Raw genomic sequence first — 18,476 nt, forward strand, 5'->3', positions numbered from 1 at the left:
TCTTTTTACCTTTCCAGGACGCAGCTGAATTGGCTGCAACTTGTTGCAAGCTGTTAAGGGTAGCAAGGTTGTTTTAATGTTTTTGGCATTTATTTTTGTATACAAATAATTTATCTTTGGCAGCAGTTGTTTGCTGCATTTAAAATGAATGAAAGGTAACATTTAAATAGACTGTGTGCACAAGAATATGTTTAGATGCAGAGTTTAACATGTTATTTAATACTACTGCTAAGTGTTGGTGGGAGCCTCGACTCAGGAAAATCCTTACAGTGTGTTTTACTGTTCTACCCCAGTAACTTTAATAAATAGCAAAATCACACTCAGACTATCCACATAATGTTAATGCGTGCTGTTTTCTTGCGGTTAAAAAATAACTTGAACCATAACAAGACCATAAAATAATTAATCCAAACAGTAAAACAGAAATCGCAACTAGGCCATTTGAGTGAGTTAGGCCACATTTTTCTTCTGTGAACAGATGGTAGAATGGAATCTGGGAGGTATTAAGCATGTTTTTTTAATCAGTTAACCTATATCGTTATGGCATAACATAGGACCTTTAAACTGTAGTAATAAATGTGTGAACCTTTTTAATGTTACACTTGTTTCACAATGTCTTATTTGGTCTCATTTTAATTAGCATGGCATAGACACACACAATTGCTTTTGGGGAGTTCTACACTGGGGACTAGTTTAGTGTTTAGGACTATCAATGAAGATAGGGTGTTGCAGATTTTTTATTCTTAGACTGAGGATTAATAAAGGCATTGAAAAATCATAATCCACCACTATTCACTTAATCAAAAGAGTGATTATCTCACACCAGAAGCTATCTCACACCAGAAGCTCTGGAGCAGTCATGACCCCAGTCGATGACAAATCTAAGACCCATTAAAACTAGTGCTTCCGGGCAGACAAGAGTGCTACAAGGCCATAATAACAGCAGAAAGGTGAGATGCACATCCTCGTAACAACCAGTCTTGAAAGAAAACAGAAATCTGTCCCAATCCCATTCTTGTGGCAGGTTTTTGGGCAACATGGATGAGCTGAAAAGAGTAAAGGTGTGCCAGAAACTGAGGTTTTGGGTGTTGGGAAATGAACAGTCTTTAATTAATGGGTTCGCTCCATCCAGTCAACCACCTACTATCCCAAACAAAGCTACATAGCAGTAAGTAACTCTGTTGCTTCATTGAACACTGCACAACCAGAAATGGAGTTCGTTTAAAATTTTATTTTTGGGGTGAGGAAGGGGTTTTGACCACTTTTTAAATATTTTTATTTAATTAAAAAAAAAAAGCAGTCCATAACTCCTTTTTAGGGTAGATGTCATGAGATGGTGGGCAACAGACTTTGTCCAATTTAGCTATAAATAATAGAAAATAAAATCTTTAGTCCTAAGGAGCAACAAAGTGGTTGGGAACTCCAATCCAAGTGCCTCCTGTCATCCCCAAAGAAAAAAGTAACCCAAATGAAACGCTGAGATGACCTTTCCACAAAAGTCAAGGCAAGCATGGAGATCAAGGCTCTGCCTCAAGGTTATAGGTGGGCTTCTCATTGGACTCCCAGGGACACAGACTTGCAAGCATAATATGAAACTCTGCAGCTTTGATTGAGAAGGAATAAACTATGGCTCCATTGTCAAATGCACATCCAGATCTCCATTTGGGGGACACTATCTTCAGAGTCCACGTCAAAAAACACATGGTGGCTGAAGAGTATCTCCGTTGATCCAAGCCAACCTCAGTGTCAGAAGGGGAATGAGATCCCAGAAAAGAAACTTTCTGTAGATGACCTGGGCATTTACAGTCTGAGCCTCCATCGATGTCCAGGGGACTGGGACAGCGTAGTCTGGCAGCATGGGGCAGAAACAGATGAAATGTCCATTGACAGGCTGAGTTGCACTCTAGAGGGCACACAAGAGTGCATTGTACAGAAGCAGTCTGCCGAAGAGATGTCCGTTCAGAGACTGACCTGACATCAGTGATCAGGAGGGCACATGAAACAGAAGCCCTCTTTAGATTACGTGCCTTCATACAGGGAGCAGCACTCAATGTCCAGGGATACACATGGCAGATGGCTGCCTGCATAGTAGACAAGATCACAGACAGATGCCCTCAGTAATCCAGTCTGCAGAGGAGATATCACTTCAGACAGAGCTTCTCCCTGATGCCAAGGGGGATTGGAATAAAAACTGTTGGCAGGATGTCCTTTCCAGCCAGAAAAGTCTTCTGTGTTCTGTGGGGCATGGGACAGAAGCTGTCTGGATGATGAGATGTCAGTTCACAGCCTGATGAGGCCTCAATTTCCAGGTGGGTGGTATGGAAGCTGTTGGGGAGGATGAGATTGGACTGTAAGGAAAGATGGATTAAAAAAATTACAACACATAATGCAAAAGCAAGCACTGCCTCCAAGCAGACGAAGGCCAAAGATCCAGCAAAGTACAGGCAATCTAAAGCAAATAGTTTTCACTTTGCACAGTTTTTATTACACCCATTATATAGTCTTTATTCCTACTAGTTCTAATACAAATGACAAGTACATAACCAGCGTGAATGGAAACGGAGCAGCAGTGACTAGGGTGAGAATTGCTCCATACCACCAATGCTGCAGACATGGGAACTGTTCCATGGTGTCAACTGTTGTACTGTTTATAAAAGCCTGACGGTCTAAGTGCTGCAGAGGATGCACCAGGATTAATAAACTAGTGTAGAACTAAAATGTCAATACTGTTTACTATGCACAGAGGGCACATACATAGCAGTTGGTCAGGAGCAAGTCAGGCCACAAGCTAATCCCTTGGAGCTACAAAAGTGACATTAGAATAAATCAATGGCCACATGTACACTACCGTTATGCTATGACCCTATGACCTATCCTCTCTGTGATGCAGAGACTGTGTGGAGTGCGAGGGGTAAGAATGAGACTGTGTAGAGATAAAGCAGCATTATATTTCACAAAAGCAGAATTGGTAAGGTTGAGGAATCAGGGAGGTAATAGTACAAATAGGAACTAGCCGACAATTTCCTTAACCCTTGTGAATACTGGAAAATGGGATAAATCGTAGAACCTGTCACTTACTTGCACCTTCGAGCTCAGCAGAGATTGATGGTAGTAGCGATGAATGAACAAGTTACTTACCTTTAGTAATGCCTTTTCTGCTATAAGCTCTAACTGCAGATAATTTACCTTGAGTATTCCCACAGGTGCTAGACTTGATCCAGAGAATTTTGATACTGATTCCCTTGCACAGCTCCATGTCGGGCCACTATATCTGCGCCACCTCCGCGCACTATTAGTTTCTTCTGTAGTATGTCCGCGTTGTCAGATTTAGTGCCCACAAAAAACAGAGTGTGCAGATCTCTATATTGGGATCGTATTATTAGACTGTAAGGATAAGTTACTTGCCTGTAATCCTAGTTCTCTTCCAGTGGTATCCTCAGCAAACTCATAAGCACTGAATATTCCCCCTTGAAAGTTCCATGTCACAGATTAGGTGCATTGACTTTCTTCTTGCCCTCTGGGATAGAAAAAAACTCCCATACAATGTGTGGCCTTGGCTTGTATGGGGTATTGTCTTCTGGCAGACACCTTCTCCCTCCTTCCTCCTCCTCCTCCTCCTCCTCCTCCTCTTCTTGACCACCAATGTAATGTTGTGGTGGTCCTCTTGGTGGTGTTGGTGATGGTGCAGATGCTCCAGCTGCTGCTGCTACTACCGCCATTTTAAAGTACAACATTTTGCACAAAGATGTTCAAACAGGTCTTCCTCAGTCAAAGGACTAAGTTAGAATAAGGAAAAAAGGTGGGGCCTTTCATCATTTGGAAAAAAAAACTGTCCTGAACCAATGAAAAGTGTTATTTTCAGGTCACATGACCCGGGCTTTCATCATTTAGAAACCAAAGCTGTTCTGCACCAATGAAAAGTGTTATTTTGAGGTCACATGACCCGCTTGAGTATTTCCGGGTGCGCTTACGCCGTGCGTATTACGAGGACACGCGATACGTCATGATGTTTTCGTTCGTGGCAATAGCGCTAACGGGACGCTCCGAAAAAATGCGCTTTCCAGTGCGCACACCGGGGCGCGCACCGGAGGCGCACCAGGGCAAAAAAATAAAAAATAAAAATATTATATAAATATACAATATAGGATTCATTAAAAAAAATATTAAATTTCATAGGTTTGAGGCCCTATATATAGTTAGGAATTCGCATTTGACCTTCTTGGGAACCAGAAAGTAGTGGGAGTAACAACCACACCCTACTTCTGGCCCAGGAACACGCTCAATGGCCCCCTTGGCCAGGAGGGCCGCAACTTCCTCTTGCAGAAGACTCAAGTGATCCCCGACACGCGGTGGTACTGCGGTGGCATGGCTGGAGGGGTCGCCTCGAAGGGGAGGGAGTAGCCCCTTCGGATGATTTGCCGCACCCACCTGTCTGACGTGCCAGTGCGTCACGGGTGGTGGTGATGGCGAACCCTGCCCCCACTGGCATCACATGGGCCTGAAAGCACGGACTAGGAGGGTTTTGAGGCGGATGCTGCAGGGGAAGGTGTGGACTGACCTCGCCGTTGTCCCCGACCGCCGCCACAGCAGTTTCCACGGCTGCCACCGCATTGAATGTTAGTCTGCGGTGCTGAATCCTCCCGTTCATCTTGGACAGCAGGTCTCGTCTGCATGGCAGTCTCCTGTGTGGGCATTCTGACAGTTTCAGAAGGTCCGGTACCACCATTGCCTCGGTCAGTCCGGAGCAATCAGGATCATCTTGTGTGAGAGTTTGGTCACCACCTTTGGGATGAGAGGAAGGGTACGAAAGGCGCACACAAATGCCATTGACCAGTCTATCAAAAGGGCATTTCCCTTCGACCCTGGGCGATAGAACCTTGAGGCGAAGTCTCGGCATTTTGTATTTTCATCGTCTGCAAAGAGGTCGATGCTGGGACAACCCCAAGCCTAGAAAATGTCTTTGACGACCTCGTATTGTATTGGAGTACCCAGTCTTCAGTCCTCTAAGTGTCGACTGAGAGCATCCGCTAGTAAGTGTACCGCTGTGATCGATAGGTTCCGTGCCAGGAGCCAATGCCAGAGAGCTTGAACTTCCAAAACTGGGGCTTAACAAAAACTATTACCGGCTCCAGGAGGGGTCACGCTGCTCTCAGTGACCAGACGCCGTGCAGCACCAACACACCGCGCCGCTGGGTCCCTGACGTTGTGGTCGCCCCCGCCGCCGTGCAGCACCATCACACGGCCGCGGAGAGGAGCGGACCACAACTCCCAGCTTGCCCGGAGCAATTCACCGCCCACTTCCTGCTGACAGCGCCAGGAGGCGCACAAAAGGGGACGGCTTCCTCCGCGCCGCGGGTGGCGCCGGGCGGAGCCCGGGCAGAGGTCGGGAAGTCTAAGGCCGTCCAAGGACGACCAGGGACGGGACGGGCCACATCCCTTTCATCATGGGTAAGCGCAAACTTGCTACATCGGCGGCAGGCGAAGCTAAAGCTAAGGTGCCTAAGTACACGACTAGTATTATTACGTACTTAACAACAAAGGTGGGTGAGCTATCAACTCAGATTGCAGAGTCAGAGCGTGAGTTGGGTCTTGCAACCAGCCCAGGGGCCGTTAATACATCCAATACTTCTGCTATCAACTGCATTCCGCTGGAACCTAGGGTCATCATTGAGTCTTGTAGACCCACCCTGCCACAATCCCCCACAGTTCTTCCATTCCCGGTTTTGCCTGAAACAGTAATACCATCATTCCCTATGACCCCGGGGGAGGCAGGAAGGAATGCATTTAGCCTGCCTGGGCCTCAACTGCCAATTTACGTAACTGAGGAGGGCATCTCGTCTTTACTGGAAAAACTTTTTACAGAAAGACTGGAAACCGCATTAATCCAGATTGCTTCAGACATCACTGAGACTCTGAAGGATTGTGTCAAGAGCCGTGGCAAAATGTGAGCGCATCAATGATGCCCTTAATACCCGGGCCCCCTCTTCTTTTACACCTATGGCGCCATGTCCTACAGTTGTGCAGGTTTCTGCCCCTAAGGCTGGTGGTCCTTCTACAAATAGATCGACTCTCACTTCTAAAGTGGCCACCAATAACCCTGTTTAAAAAAAAGGGAAAGTGGATAAGGGGATATATATTCCCACGACGGAGGCTGCTCCCAGTGTAAACACCACAGTAAGGCCTAGAGGCCCACAGGGGGTTGTGGCAAGAAGGGTACCCCCAGTAAATTTACCTCCGGATGCAACACCTTTTGTAGCAATTTTGGTTAACGTGCCTAAACTTGTAGATGGGGTGGTGGAACATCATGACACTCTTCTCAAGCATGTTAAAAAATGGTGTAATGCTAACTGCACGGGAGAAAGTAACATTGCAGATAATATTGTAACAAGTAGAAGGGTCAACTGGGTGGGCACAAGCAAGAAAGAGGTAGCTGGAGATTGTGTAATTGTTAATTTTAAATCTAGAAATGTTGCCAGCCGCCTCTTCTGGGATGGCTCCCCTTTGGACCCTGTAGGAAAAGGTGTTCGAGCGATGCCCCTTGGCTTTTTTTTACCATCAAGCCTATAGGCCAGGTGATGGTGAGAACAACAAGTCACACTTTACCGATAATGCTTGGGCTGAGGACAAACTTATTTCGCCTATGTTTGTTAATGATTGGGTGACAAAGCCACCTAAGGGCAGTCGCCTAGCTAATTCTGTAAGGAACATTCCTTCAAATGACTTATCATTGTCAAATAGGTTCACGGCTCTAGCCGATCGAATAGATATTGAATGACTAGAGCCTGAGCATGAAAGTCTGATTGTCCCATGCCTAGACAATGCAGTTGTTATTATATCAGGCGACAATGTTAGTACTGCCATAAATGACCCTTTAGAACCGGGCAGGGGGCACATCAGGTTATTATCATGGAACATCGCGGGCTTACGGGCTAAAGAGGAGGACCCGATTTGGCTACAACAACTGAAGGATCACGATATAGTTGCCTTACAGGAAACTTGGTCAAAAGAAAAGGGATTCTGTGTAGATGGCTATATTTCATTCTTTGTCAATGCGCAGAGTTCCACGGCTGGAAGGGATAGAGGGGGTCTGCTACTTCTAGTATCAGTTAAAATAGCAGGGACTGTCAAAGAAATCCCCAGTTTCTCACACTTTTTTCAGCTGGTGGAAATTCTTTTGGCAGACAAGAACAAGATCGTGTTTATAAACTGTTACAACTCCATGCAGGGGGGGGGCTAACTTTGTTCTAGAAGGTTTATCCTCTTTTTTAATTAATTACATGTCAAAACAAACCACTTTTGTTCAGTTAATTATGATGGGATATTTTAATGTTCATTTGTGTGAGTCACACTGCCAGATTGTAGATGATACCGGTCCAGACCATACATCGTTGCCACATTTTGAACATAGTCCTAAGGGTGTGGCAATGGAAAATCTGTTATCATCTAATGATTTATATGAACCAGGGTTTTCAGATTCAACAAACCGTGTGGTCACGTATAATGCAAGGGGAAGTGAATCGATTATCGATCACTTTTTTATGTCCCCGGGGCTCTTACGCCATGTATTGTTCTATAATGCAATTGTAAGTGGGTTCAGTGACCACAACCCGGTGCTGCTAGTTTTGGACGCTCTTTCTGGCTTGAGCAAAGGGGTTTTGAGGGCCACCTCTGCAAGGGATGTAAGGAGCAGAGACCAGGGAAGGCGCCTTAAATGGTGTAAAGTTTGCCCTGAGGACTTTCTTGGTCTAATTGAGCAAAACATGGCAGTAGAATTTGAGAAATGTAGGGATGGAGAGAGGAGGGGGAAGGAGGTAGTTAGTGCCTTTGAAGCTATTTGTGCCAGAGTAGATAAAGAGCTTACAGCGAAACCAAGGAGGGGTCCTGTCCCAGCCTTTGGGTGGTTCGATCGCACTTGCTCCAAGGCACACTCGGCTTTGCTGAAAGCCCTTAAACAATCCCCTAGAGATAGGTCATTGGTGGCACAGTTGAGAAAGGAATACGCTATGGCGGTCAAGTCGCGAAAAAAGGCCATCAAAGATGAAGCATGGGACTCTTTAATGGATTCTACAACCCTTAAACAAAGTTCCAAATTCTGGTCCATAATTAATAATCCTTTATTTGCTCAAACAAATAACATGGATCTTGAAATTAACATCCCTGAAGCAGAATGGATTAAACATTTTTCTAATATATATGGCTCAAATGAAATAGTTGAGGCATTTGCAATGCCCTGCTCCCCAACTTCTCCTATTAAGTTAAACTTTAGTAAATCTGAAGTAGAGCTGGCGATTTTAGGTTCTGCTGCTAATAAAGCTCCCGGCCCAGATGGGGTCCCTTTGGATCTCTACAAACTTAACCCTGAGATGTGGGCAGAGGTCTTAGCCAATGTTTTCAACTGTGTGCTTGAGGGGGGTTTGCCAAAAACTTGGGCATGTTCAATCATAGTACCCATTTTTTAAAAGGGCCAAAGAAACGACCCCAAGTGCTTTCGACCAATATCTTTATTGGATTCTTCCATGAAGATCCTGGGCAAAGTTTTGCTAGCAAGAATTAACAGTTGGTCTCTAGATAATGATATTTTAACAGATGCCCAGTATGGGTTTCGTTCAGGCAGAGGAACAGAGGACCAATGCTTAAATCTTCATTTGATAATTTCGAAATACACTACTGCAAAAAAGGGGTCAATTTTTGTTGCATTTATGGACCTGTCCATGACCTTTGATTTGGTTAATAGAGCCCGGCTGTGGACCATGTTGTTAAAATTGGGACTTGATCCTCCCCTTGTATACTTTTTGGCAGAACTTCACAAGGATTTAAAAGCTTCTATTAGAATGGACCAAGAAGGACATCGTACAGCTTGGTTCAAATCAAGGAGGGGCGTGCGGCAGGGCTGCATTCTTGCTCCCATGCTGTTCACTCTTTATATAAATTCACTAGAGAAGACTCTTTTAACTGCTACCTTGGACACTCCGCGTGCAGGGGATACTCGCATTCCTGTTCTCCTGTACGCGGATGACGCAGCTCTGATAGCTCGGACTCATTTAGGTTTGCAAAGACTCTTAAATGCTTTTAATGATTTTATGTCTTCACTTGACTTAGTGATAAACAATTCCAAATCTCACGTCATGGCATTTGGGGCTGTTAAAAATAATACCAAACAGTTCTATTGCAATGGTGACGTGATCACTAATGTCAAAATTTTTACGTACCTGGGTGTAATTTTTGATACCAAGGGTAGCTGGGCTCCCCAAATTACAGCCAAAACTAAAGCAGTTAGGAGCTCGGCTAATGCTATTTTAAGTTTTTCTAGGAGACTGGGTGGGAAGCCAACTGGTGCTTTATTAAACCTGTATAGGGCAAAATCTGTGGCAATAGCCAGGTATGGCTCAGGTCTGTGGGGTTATGTGAATGGTGAATCTATTCAAAGGGAAGAAAACAAGTTCCTTCGATCCATATTAGGGCTTCCACAATCAACAGCCACGTTTTCAGTTCACCAGGAACTTGGTTTAGGTTTTATTACTGATACCCTTTTAATGGCACCTATTTTGTTATGGATTAGGACCTGGACCAATAACAATCTAGGTTTCAATCATAAAATACTGGGGGACTGTTCAAAATTGGATAATTTTAAAAATATTGCTTGGCTATCATACATTCTTAAGTGTTCTTTGGACCTTGGTCGTCCTGAGATTTTTTCTGCCCCTCAAGGTCTAATGAAATCTGATTTAGATTGGGTCAAGCTCAACTTTTCCAAATTGAAAATTGTGGAGAGGGGGGAACGCCAACTTACCAAACCCACGGTCAGAGCCCATTTTTTGACCATTACCTGCCTTACTATACAACCGTATCTTGCCATTGTTAACATCCCTTTTCACAGGTGGCTTCTGGTTAAATTTCGGTTTAGCCAGATTTATATGGTCCTTTGTGATAGTCAAGGTTGGTATAAGGAGGAGGATGCTCCTGTCTGTAACTGTGACAACTTCTCAACGCAAGATAACATGCACCTTATGCTGTGCTGTCATTTCTTTAATGTGCCCAGACAGAAATACCTGGTACCTTTATTGAAGGATAAAGCCTTCCATCAGGCAAAACCTGCCCTCCTGTATCTCCAATTGTTGGATTCAGCTTTGGTTATGTTTAGCGTGGCCAATTATCTTGTTGCTGCTGTTAGGATCAGGAGGAGACAACTTAAAATGTAACATAGGGGTTTTGCACGGAAGGATGAAATGGAAAATGTTTTTTGTATCTGTAATTTTTTAGCTAAATATTTATTCCTTTTTAGCTGTTTTTAAATTGTGAATATATAAATTACTATTGATGTATGTAATTTCTCATGAATTTGTATTGTCCCTTTTTCTTTGATTGTAGAATGCTTTTATGATTTTTAACTAAATCGAATAAAGTGGTTTTTGACTTGACTTGACTTGAACTTCCAGTGACAAGGTCCGTGAGCGAGTTCCTCCCCGTTTGTTCAGGTAGTACATGGTGGGTGTGTTGTCCGTCTGTACTAGAATTAAGTTTGCCTGAATCGAAGGGAGGAAAGCCCCGAGTGCCAGATGAACGGCTCTCAGTTCCAACATGTTTATGTGATATGAGCTTTCTTTTGATGACCATTGTCCTTGTGTCTGGAGAGACCCCAGGTGAGCTCTCCAGCCTTGGAGGGAGCGTCCGTGATCAGCGTTAGAGAGGGAGGTTTCTGATGAAAAGGAATCCCTACTTGCATATTCTCCTTCTTCATCCACCATGGGATGAATGCTCTTGCTGTGTTTGAGAGATTTATTTTGTCGTCCCAGGGAGCTGTTTGTTGATCCCATTTGTCCTCCAGATCCTGCTGCAAAGGACGCATTCTCAGCCTGGCATTAGGGACCAGGAAAATGCAGGATGTCATCGACTAACAGGGAGGCAATCAGACGAACTGACGGCATTTTGCCGTCCAAAATCTGTTTGCCTTTCTATGCGATAGATAACAGTCTCTCCTCCGAAGGAAACACTTTCCTACCTCGGAGTCTACCAGCGCTCCCAGATAATGGATTCTCTGTGTGGGTTGCCGAGTTGATTTTTCGAAATTCACATGAAGGTCCAGCCGGTGACAAAGCTCTAGGCATTGAGGGAAAGATTCCTCACTCTGTGGGGGGAGGGGCCCTTCAACAGCCAGTCGTCCAGGTAAGGGTACACGAAGATGCCTCCGCGTCGTAGTGCAGCTGCCACCACTGCCATGCACTTTGTGAACACTCGGGGAGCTGACTTCAACCCGAAGGGTAGCACTTTGAATTGGTAGTGGGACGATCCAACCAGGCATCTCAGATATTGCCTGTGATGCTGACTGACCGCAACATGAAAGTAGGCATCTTGCAGATCCAGCAAACACAACCAATCTCCCTGTCTGAGATGTGGCTATATTTGATGGAGAGCAAACATGCAAAACCTCTCCTTTTTGATTGACTTGTTGAGTGCCGCAGATCCAGAAGGGCTCTGTATTCTGATTTTCGACCCTTTTTCTATACCAAGAAGTATCTTAGTGGACCCCTTAACCTCGCTGTGATTTTGGCACCTTTCCGATAGCTGATTTTCACAGAAGGGTGGCAACTTCGCTCTGCAATATCTTCATCTGTTGGCACGATGATGGAACTAGAGGGAGTGAGGTGGGATGGCGTTGAAAACCTAGAGAGTACCCATTCTGCAGCGTAGCTAACACCCACTGGTCCTTTGTGATAGCTCGCCACTCTTCGAAATGGTTTGCAATACCCCCCCCCCCCCCGCCCCACTGGAGTGGTGAACGACGATGGGGGAAGTGGGCACTCATTGTTTGGTCGGCGCCTTAGCAGAGGTAGTGTACTGACGCTGGTTTCCTCTTCCCCTGGAGGAACGCCGGCCTTGATACCGAGACCTTTGCTGACCTTGCTGGTTCTGATGTTTCTGCCAATGAGGGGTTTGAACCCTCCGTTGAGAGGATCGTCAATCGTAAGGTCTGAAGTGTCTTCGGAACTCTTTTCTAGACCCATGGTCTTTAGTGTGTCTAGCTCAGTCTTCATCCGGGACATTTCCTTGTCTGCGTGCGTGCCAGAGAAGTGGAGACTGAGGATTCGAGCGAGACTGCGCTTCTGGTTTGAGCGCTGTGGGACGAAGTCAGGAAGCTCTCCTAGCGCATATTCCATGGGCATAGGCGTGAGCGGAAATAGTAGCTCCATCGGCTGAAGCGCTGATTACTTGGTTCGCCACCAAACTGCCGTCTTGCAAGATTTCAACAAAATCTTTGCGATCTTCCTTGGGCAGCTTTTCCGTAAATATTTGAAGGGAGTCCCACAAAGACCTGTTGTAGCGACCCAAAAGAGTCGATGCACTTGAGATCTTGAGCATAGAGGCTGATACGCCGCAGACCTTCCTCCCTCAAGAATCCTATGCTTTACTATTTTTATCTGATGGAACACTAGAGGAGGAGGCAACTGAGTGAGTCTCTTTTGCACCAGCGATTATAACAGAATCCGGTGGGGGGTCAGATCTAAGAAATAACAGGTCCTCCTCGGGTGGACGGTATTTCTTCAGAATCCTAGCCGCCGTGGTCTTGAGGGGGGCCGGCGTAAGGAAAATGTCCATGACTGTTTGGAGTAGCCCCGGCACCAATGACAACAGTGGTCTAGATACAGCCCTCTGGTGTAAAGTCTCAAAGATAACTTAAGATGAGCTTAGGGATGTTCAGTTTAGTTGCCCCTCTGGAAAGTACATCCTCGGAAGTGCGAACGTCATCCACCGGAGAGAGCCTCGAAGGTGGGCTGTCAGTAGGAGTCAGTGAGTAGTTTCTCTGTAACATTTGTGTGAAAGAGGAGGAAGGCGTAGGAGATCTGTGTCTTCTCCTCCCGCTTCTGGATCTGGACCTCCTTCTGGAAGAGCGTGCAGGAGTGCAACTGCGATCTCTGCCTATCGATGGAGTACGATCTCGGTCCACAGCCTGCACCAGTCGAGCCAACGGAGACCTGTGGAGGGGGCTTGAGTAGTGTTGAGCCTCTGTTGTCAGAGCTGTGTCCCAGTGATAGAGAGGCCGGTTTCATCTCGGTGAGAGATGGATAGAAGGTAATCTTTGCTTTTCTCGCCCCTCAGGAGAGCGTGCAGGAGATTTTCTTCCCTCTGTTTGCGCAGGCCTGTCCACTGAATCAGGATGCCCAGTGGACACTGGACTGCTAGACGTCGAGATCACTACCTCTGGCGATATGGATGATGATAATCTGTGAGGGGAGCAGCAAGAATCTGTTCCAGACGTCTGTGCTGGAGAAAAGCTTACTGGACGTGAGGCCCCTCAAGACTGCGGCCTCAACGTCGATCTTGAATGTCTCCTCTGGACAGACTGCCTCCTCGTCGTCGATCGTCGTTCCGGCGATGGTGATACTTGCCTCGACCTTATACTATTCGAAGTAGGACTTCGTCTCGACGTCGAGAGTCAGCCCGACACCGACGGAGTACCTTGCTTCGACGCCAACTGCCTCTGTTCCGACTACTAGTGTCTCAACGTCGCCTTCCGATGTGCTGATGTCGATGGAGAACAACAGGAGGAAAGGCGCCTTCCTGTTGTCGTCTCAAAAACTTAAGACTAAGGAAAAGGGAAAACTTACGATTGGAGTACCCTGTTACCTTTTTGAATTTGGAGCGGCGGGTATGACTAACTTGGCTGACTCCTGTGCATTACAGAACTAGTGTCCAAAAGTGGAGTGGCAGCATATGAGTGCAGCCCTGATAAAACTGCTTAACGCATTATAGCAGTGAAACATGTCGGCACTGGCATTAGGTAATGGTATGCATGAATAGCTACCAGCCTTTTTAATATAAACAGCACACTATCACCTCCCTATGAATAAAGTTGGTTAAGGGACTTGTGTGCTGTGTTTTTAGGCACTCAGTTTTATGTGTGTCTTTGTCACCAGCAGATTTTTCTGCTCTCCACTGTTTGTCACATTTTCTGTTGTTTGTTTTGGACACCTCTTTCCTTTCTTCTTATTTCTTTTGAGAAGCAAGTGACTACCAATGATGAGACAGGGGCCTGTCTGGAAATTGCATACCAGTTACCCCGTTGGTGGTGTTTCCGTGAGGCGTCTCTTGCCTCTCGCACATTTTTTCTCTATTAAGAGCTTAGTCCAACACTAGGTGTGAACTCTTGCAACCAACTTTTGTTTTGGATCACAACTTGTGCTGTTCTGTGGTACTGTCGGGGAGAACAGGTGTGTTTTTTAACATAGGTGTAGAACAGTGCATCACCTCCTTATAACGTGTATAAGAGAGTGTCTGGGAGCAATATGTTTTGACTGCCCCTCTTTCATAGTCACTGATATATCTTGACGCCGTTGGATTGGGTCTGTAGTTGAATTACATGGTATTAGATTCTTACCTTAGAATAGATACCCCAGCAATACCAACCCCGGTGGTGGGTCTGCAAACCAATGATCACACCAGAAAGTCCTGGAGAACGGAACGGCTGAAAAAGCCATCTCTCCGGACTTGGCTGTCCAGGCAGTACTGTTTTGCGAACGTGTGCAGCGAGGCCCACGTAGCTGCCTGACAGAAGGCCTGCAAGGGGACTTCCCGACCCAGGGCAGTAGTTGCCGCCGTGGCCCGAGAGGAATGGGCCCTCAGCCCAACAGGAGGCTCCTTTTTAGCCAAAGAGTAGCATACCTTGATGCACAACACGACCCACTGAGAGATGGTCCGCTTGTGCACCGCCCGACCTTTCTTTGCGCCCACGTAACCAACAAAGAGTTGGTCATCCACCCGGAAATGGCGTGTGCAATCCAAATAAAATGAAAGCGCACGTTTTGGGTCCAGACGGTGGAGCCTCTCTTCCTCTTTCGAGGGATGCGGAGGCGGAAAGAAGGTGGGCAAGGTGATGGACTGCCCGATGTGGAAGGCTGTGACAACCTTGGGCAGGAAAGAGGGTCGCGTCCGCAACACTACTTTGTACGGATGGACAGAAAGGAAGGGAGGTTTAGAGGAAAGAGCCTGGAGCTCACTCACCCTCCTGGCAGTGGTGATGGCAACCAGGAATGCAGTCTTCAGAGTAGGGAGACGAAGAGGACAGTTATGAAGTGGCTCGAAAGGAGCGCACATCATATAGGTCAGAACAAGGTTCAAGTCCCACTAAGGCATCACGAAAGGAACAGGAGGAAACATATGAGTGATGCCCTTCAAAAACCTATTTACAACTGGGAACTTGAACAAAGAGGGCTGATCAGAGAGCCTTAAGAAGGCGGAACTTGCAGAGAGGTAGCCCTTGATAGTGCCCAGAGCAGAGCCCTGCTGGGCAAGAGAGAGAAGAAAGAGGAGAACCTCCGAAAGAGGGGCAGAAAGGGGATCCACAGCCTTTGCTGTGCACCATGCCACAAATTTGTTCCACCTGCAGGCGTATACCGATTTCGTGGAGGGACATCTGGCTGCCAGAATCACATTACAGACTTCAGGAGGCAAGTCAAATGGCCTCAACTGCCGCCGCTCAATCTCCACGCATGTAAGTGGAGACTGGACAGGTTCGGGTGGAGGACTGTCCCCTGCTGCTGCGACAGAAGGTCCTCCTGAAGAGGCAGACGAATCGGGGGATCGACAGACATGCTGAGTAGCTCGGGATACCAGTATCTTCGTGCCCATTCCGGAGCCACAAGGACGACCTGGGCCCGGTCGAGTCTGATCTTCAGCACTCTGGGCAGAAGTGGTATAGGCGGAAAGGCGTACAACAGACCGCAGCTCCACTCGCAACGAAAAGCGTCTCCGAGCGAGTGCGCCTTGGAAATTCCAACGTGCAGAACTGATGACATTGCGCGTTCTCTTCTGTGGCGAATAGATCTAACCAAGGCTCTCCCCACTGCTGAAAGAGACCTTGCGCCACGTCAGAGTTCAGATGCCATTCGTGATCCATCATGCACCGACGGCTGAGTTCGTCCACCCTGGCGCTCATGGAACCTGCCAGATGTTGAACCACCAGGGTCACGCCCTGATGTTCCAGCCATTGCCAGAGGCGCAGAGCCTCCTGGCATAGGGTCCACAACCCCACCCCGCCCTGTTTGTTGGAATACCACATGGCGGTGGTGTTGTACGTGAACACCTGCACTACACTCCCCCGGACAGAGTGGAGGAATGCCTTCAGTGCAAGTCGGATCGCCCGCAGCAACAGAAGGTTGATGTGGAGCCGGGACTCCGCCGGAGAACACAGTCCTCTGATCTCAGCCTCTCCCATGTGGCCCCCCCAGCCATGGAGGGACGCGTCCGTCACAACTACGTGCTCCGGTTGGGGTAAGGAGAGGGATCTGCCGCTGACCCAATCACGGTCCGTGAGCCACCACTGCAACTGTCTTGCAGTGCCCTCCGAGATCAAGACATGGTCGGACAAGTTGCCCTGATGCTGGGCCCACTGAAACTTCAGGTCCCACTGCAGAGCCCGCATCCGCCACCTGGCGTGATGCACCAGAAGGATGCAGGAGGCCATCAGCCCCAGAAGCCGCAGCGCCAACTTGACCGAGACTCGGGATAACGGCTGAAAGATAGGAATCCGAGCCTGAATATCCCGAACCCTCTGTTGGGGAGGATAAACACTAAACTGCGCCGAGTCCAGAACCGCTCGGATGAAGAGGAGCTTCTGAGAGTGACACTGGTGTGACTTCGGCACATTGATGGAGAACCCCAGCAGGTGCAGGAGGTCGGCCGTAGTCTGGAGGTGGCTGACGACTGTCTGGGGCGAGCCTGCCTTCAACAACCAGTCGTCGAGGAAGTGGGAAGACTGAAACCCCTCACCTACGCAGATGAACTGCGACCACCGCCATCACTTTCGTGAACACCCGTGGGGCGCTGGTAAGGCAGAAGGGGAGCACGGTAAACAAAGTGCTCGTGGCCTACCGTGAACTGCAGGTAACGCCAGTGGGCTGGCAGGACGGGGATGTGAAACTAAGCGTCCTGCAAGTCCAACGCTACCATCCAGTCTCCCGGGTCCTGGGCAGCTAAGACCTGAGCCAAAGTCAGCATCTTGAACTTCTCCTTCCGGAGAAAGACGTTGATGTTCCACAGGTTCAAGATAGGGCGTAGGCCCCCTTTGCCCTTCTTGGGAACCTGAAAGTAGTGGGAGTAACAACCACACCCTACTTCTGGCCCAGGAACCCGCTCGATGGCCCCCTTGGCCAAGAGGCCCGCAACTCCCTCTTGCAGAAGACTCAAGAAATCCCCCGACACGCGGTGGCAATGCGGTGGCATGGCTGGAGGGGTCGCCTCGAAGGGGAGGGAGTAGCCCCTTCGGACGATTTGCAGCACCCACCTGTCCGATGTGACAGTGCGCTAGTGGAGGAGGTGATGGCGAACCCTGCCCCCCCACTGGCGTCACATGGGCCTGAAAGCTCAGACTAGGAGGGTTTTGAGGCGGAGGCTGCGGGGCTAGGTGTGGACTAACCTCGCCGTTGTCCCCGACCGCCGCCAAGACGGTTACCACGTCCTCCACTGCGCTGGATTTTAGTCTGCGGGTCGTGGCTGGCAGGACGTGTGGGGGCACCCCTTCCTAGGCCACGAAAAGAGCGAAAGGCAACAGTTTGCTGGCGCGTGCCGAGAGGCCCAAGGACTTGGCCGTAGCCCTGGAGTCCTTAAAGCGCTCAAGCGCACTATCTGCCTTGTCGCCAAAGAGGCGACGGCCATCAAACAGCATGTCTGTCTATAAGGGCGTTTTGCACTTCAGCCGAAAAGTTGGCGGACCTCAGCCATGCGTGCCGACCAATCGCCACCGTCGTTGCCATCGCTCTGCCCAGCGAGTCCGTAGTATCCAGCCCACACCGAATGGAATACCGTGCCGATCTCGACCCACCACAAGGGCTTGGGTGAGTTTAGTCCAGACCCCCTCCGGACATTGTGGCAGCACGTCCGCGACCTTGTCCCACAGAGAGTGGGTGTAACGGTCCAAGAGGCACACAGTGTTGATTGACCGCAACCCCAAACTAAGTGAGGAGAACATCTTTTTACCATACTGTTCGTACCTCTTGGATTCCCAATCGGGGGGAGCCGTCGGGAATGCGGTCTGGGAGTTACAGGCCTGGGTGACCAGGCTCTCGGGGGTGGGGTGGGTGGACAGGAAGCAAGGGTCACCAGGAGCCGGGCGGTGGCGCCTGGCCACGTTCCTATCTACAGGCGGACCTGTAGCGGGCTTGGACCAAGTGCCCAGAAGAACGTTTGACAAGGCCTCATTAAACGGCAGCAGAGGCTCAGCCGAGCTTGCCTGCGGTTTAAGGACCTCAGTGAGGAGGTTAGTCCTCACGGCCGCGACGGGGAGCACAAGGCCCAAGGCCTTGGCAGCCCGCGTCAGCACCACACTATAGGCAGCCCCCTACTCCGTAGCCACGGTAGGAGGGGAGACAAAACCAGTGTCTGGCGAAGTGTCCAGACCACTGGTCTCCCCTAGCTCACCTGCCCAGTCCTGAGAAGACTGGCACTCACGTGCCAGAGTGTCCTCGGACCCCTCCCAATCCTCC

General features: G+C 48.4%; 1 protein-coding gene across 4 annotated transcripts in view; it reads right to left on the minus strand.

Annotated features, from left to right (window-relative positions):
* Nucleotides 1-1,211: 1,211 nt before the first annotated feature.
* ATXN2L (ataxin 2 like) overlaps nt 1,212-18,476 on the minus strand; it is an 842,401-nt gene continuing 825,136 nt past the window's right edge. For 3 of the 4 annotated variants that reach the window (XM_086932366.1, XM_086932369.1, XM_086932368.1), the window contains one exon: nt 1,212-2,348. In XM_086932366.1, the coding sequence (XP_086788492.1) occupies nt 2,299-2,348 (50 nt within the window). In that variant the 3' untranslated portion in view covers nt 1,212-2,298. The remainder of the gene's footprint in view (nt 2,349-18,476) is intronic. The other variant, XM_086932367.1, reaches the window with a different exon arrangement.

Source organism: Lissotriton vulgaris, chromosome 7 (assembly GCF_964263255.1).
Source record: "Lissotriton vulgaris chromosome 7, aLisVul1.2, whole genome shotgun sequence".
Lineage (NCBI taxonomy): Eukaryota > Metazoa > Chordata > Amphibia > Caudata > Salamandridae > Lissotriton > Lissotriton vulgaris.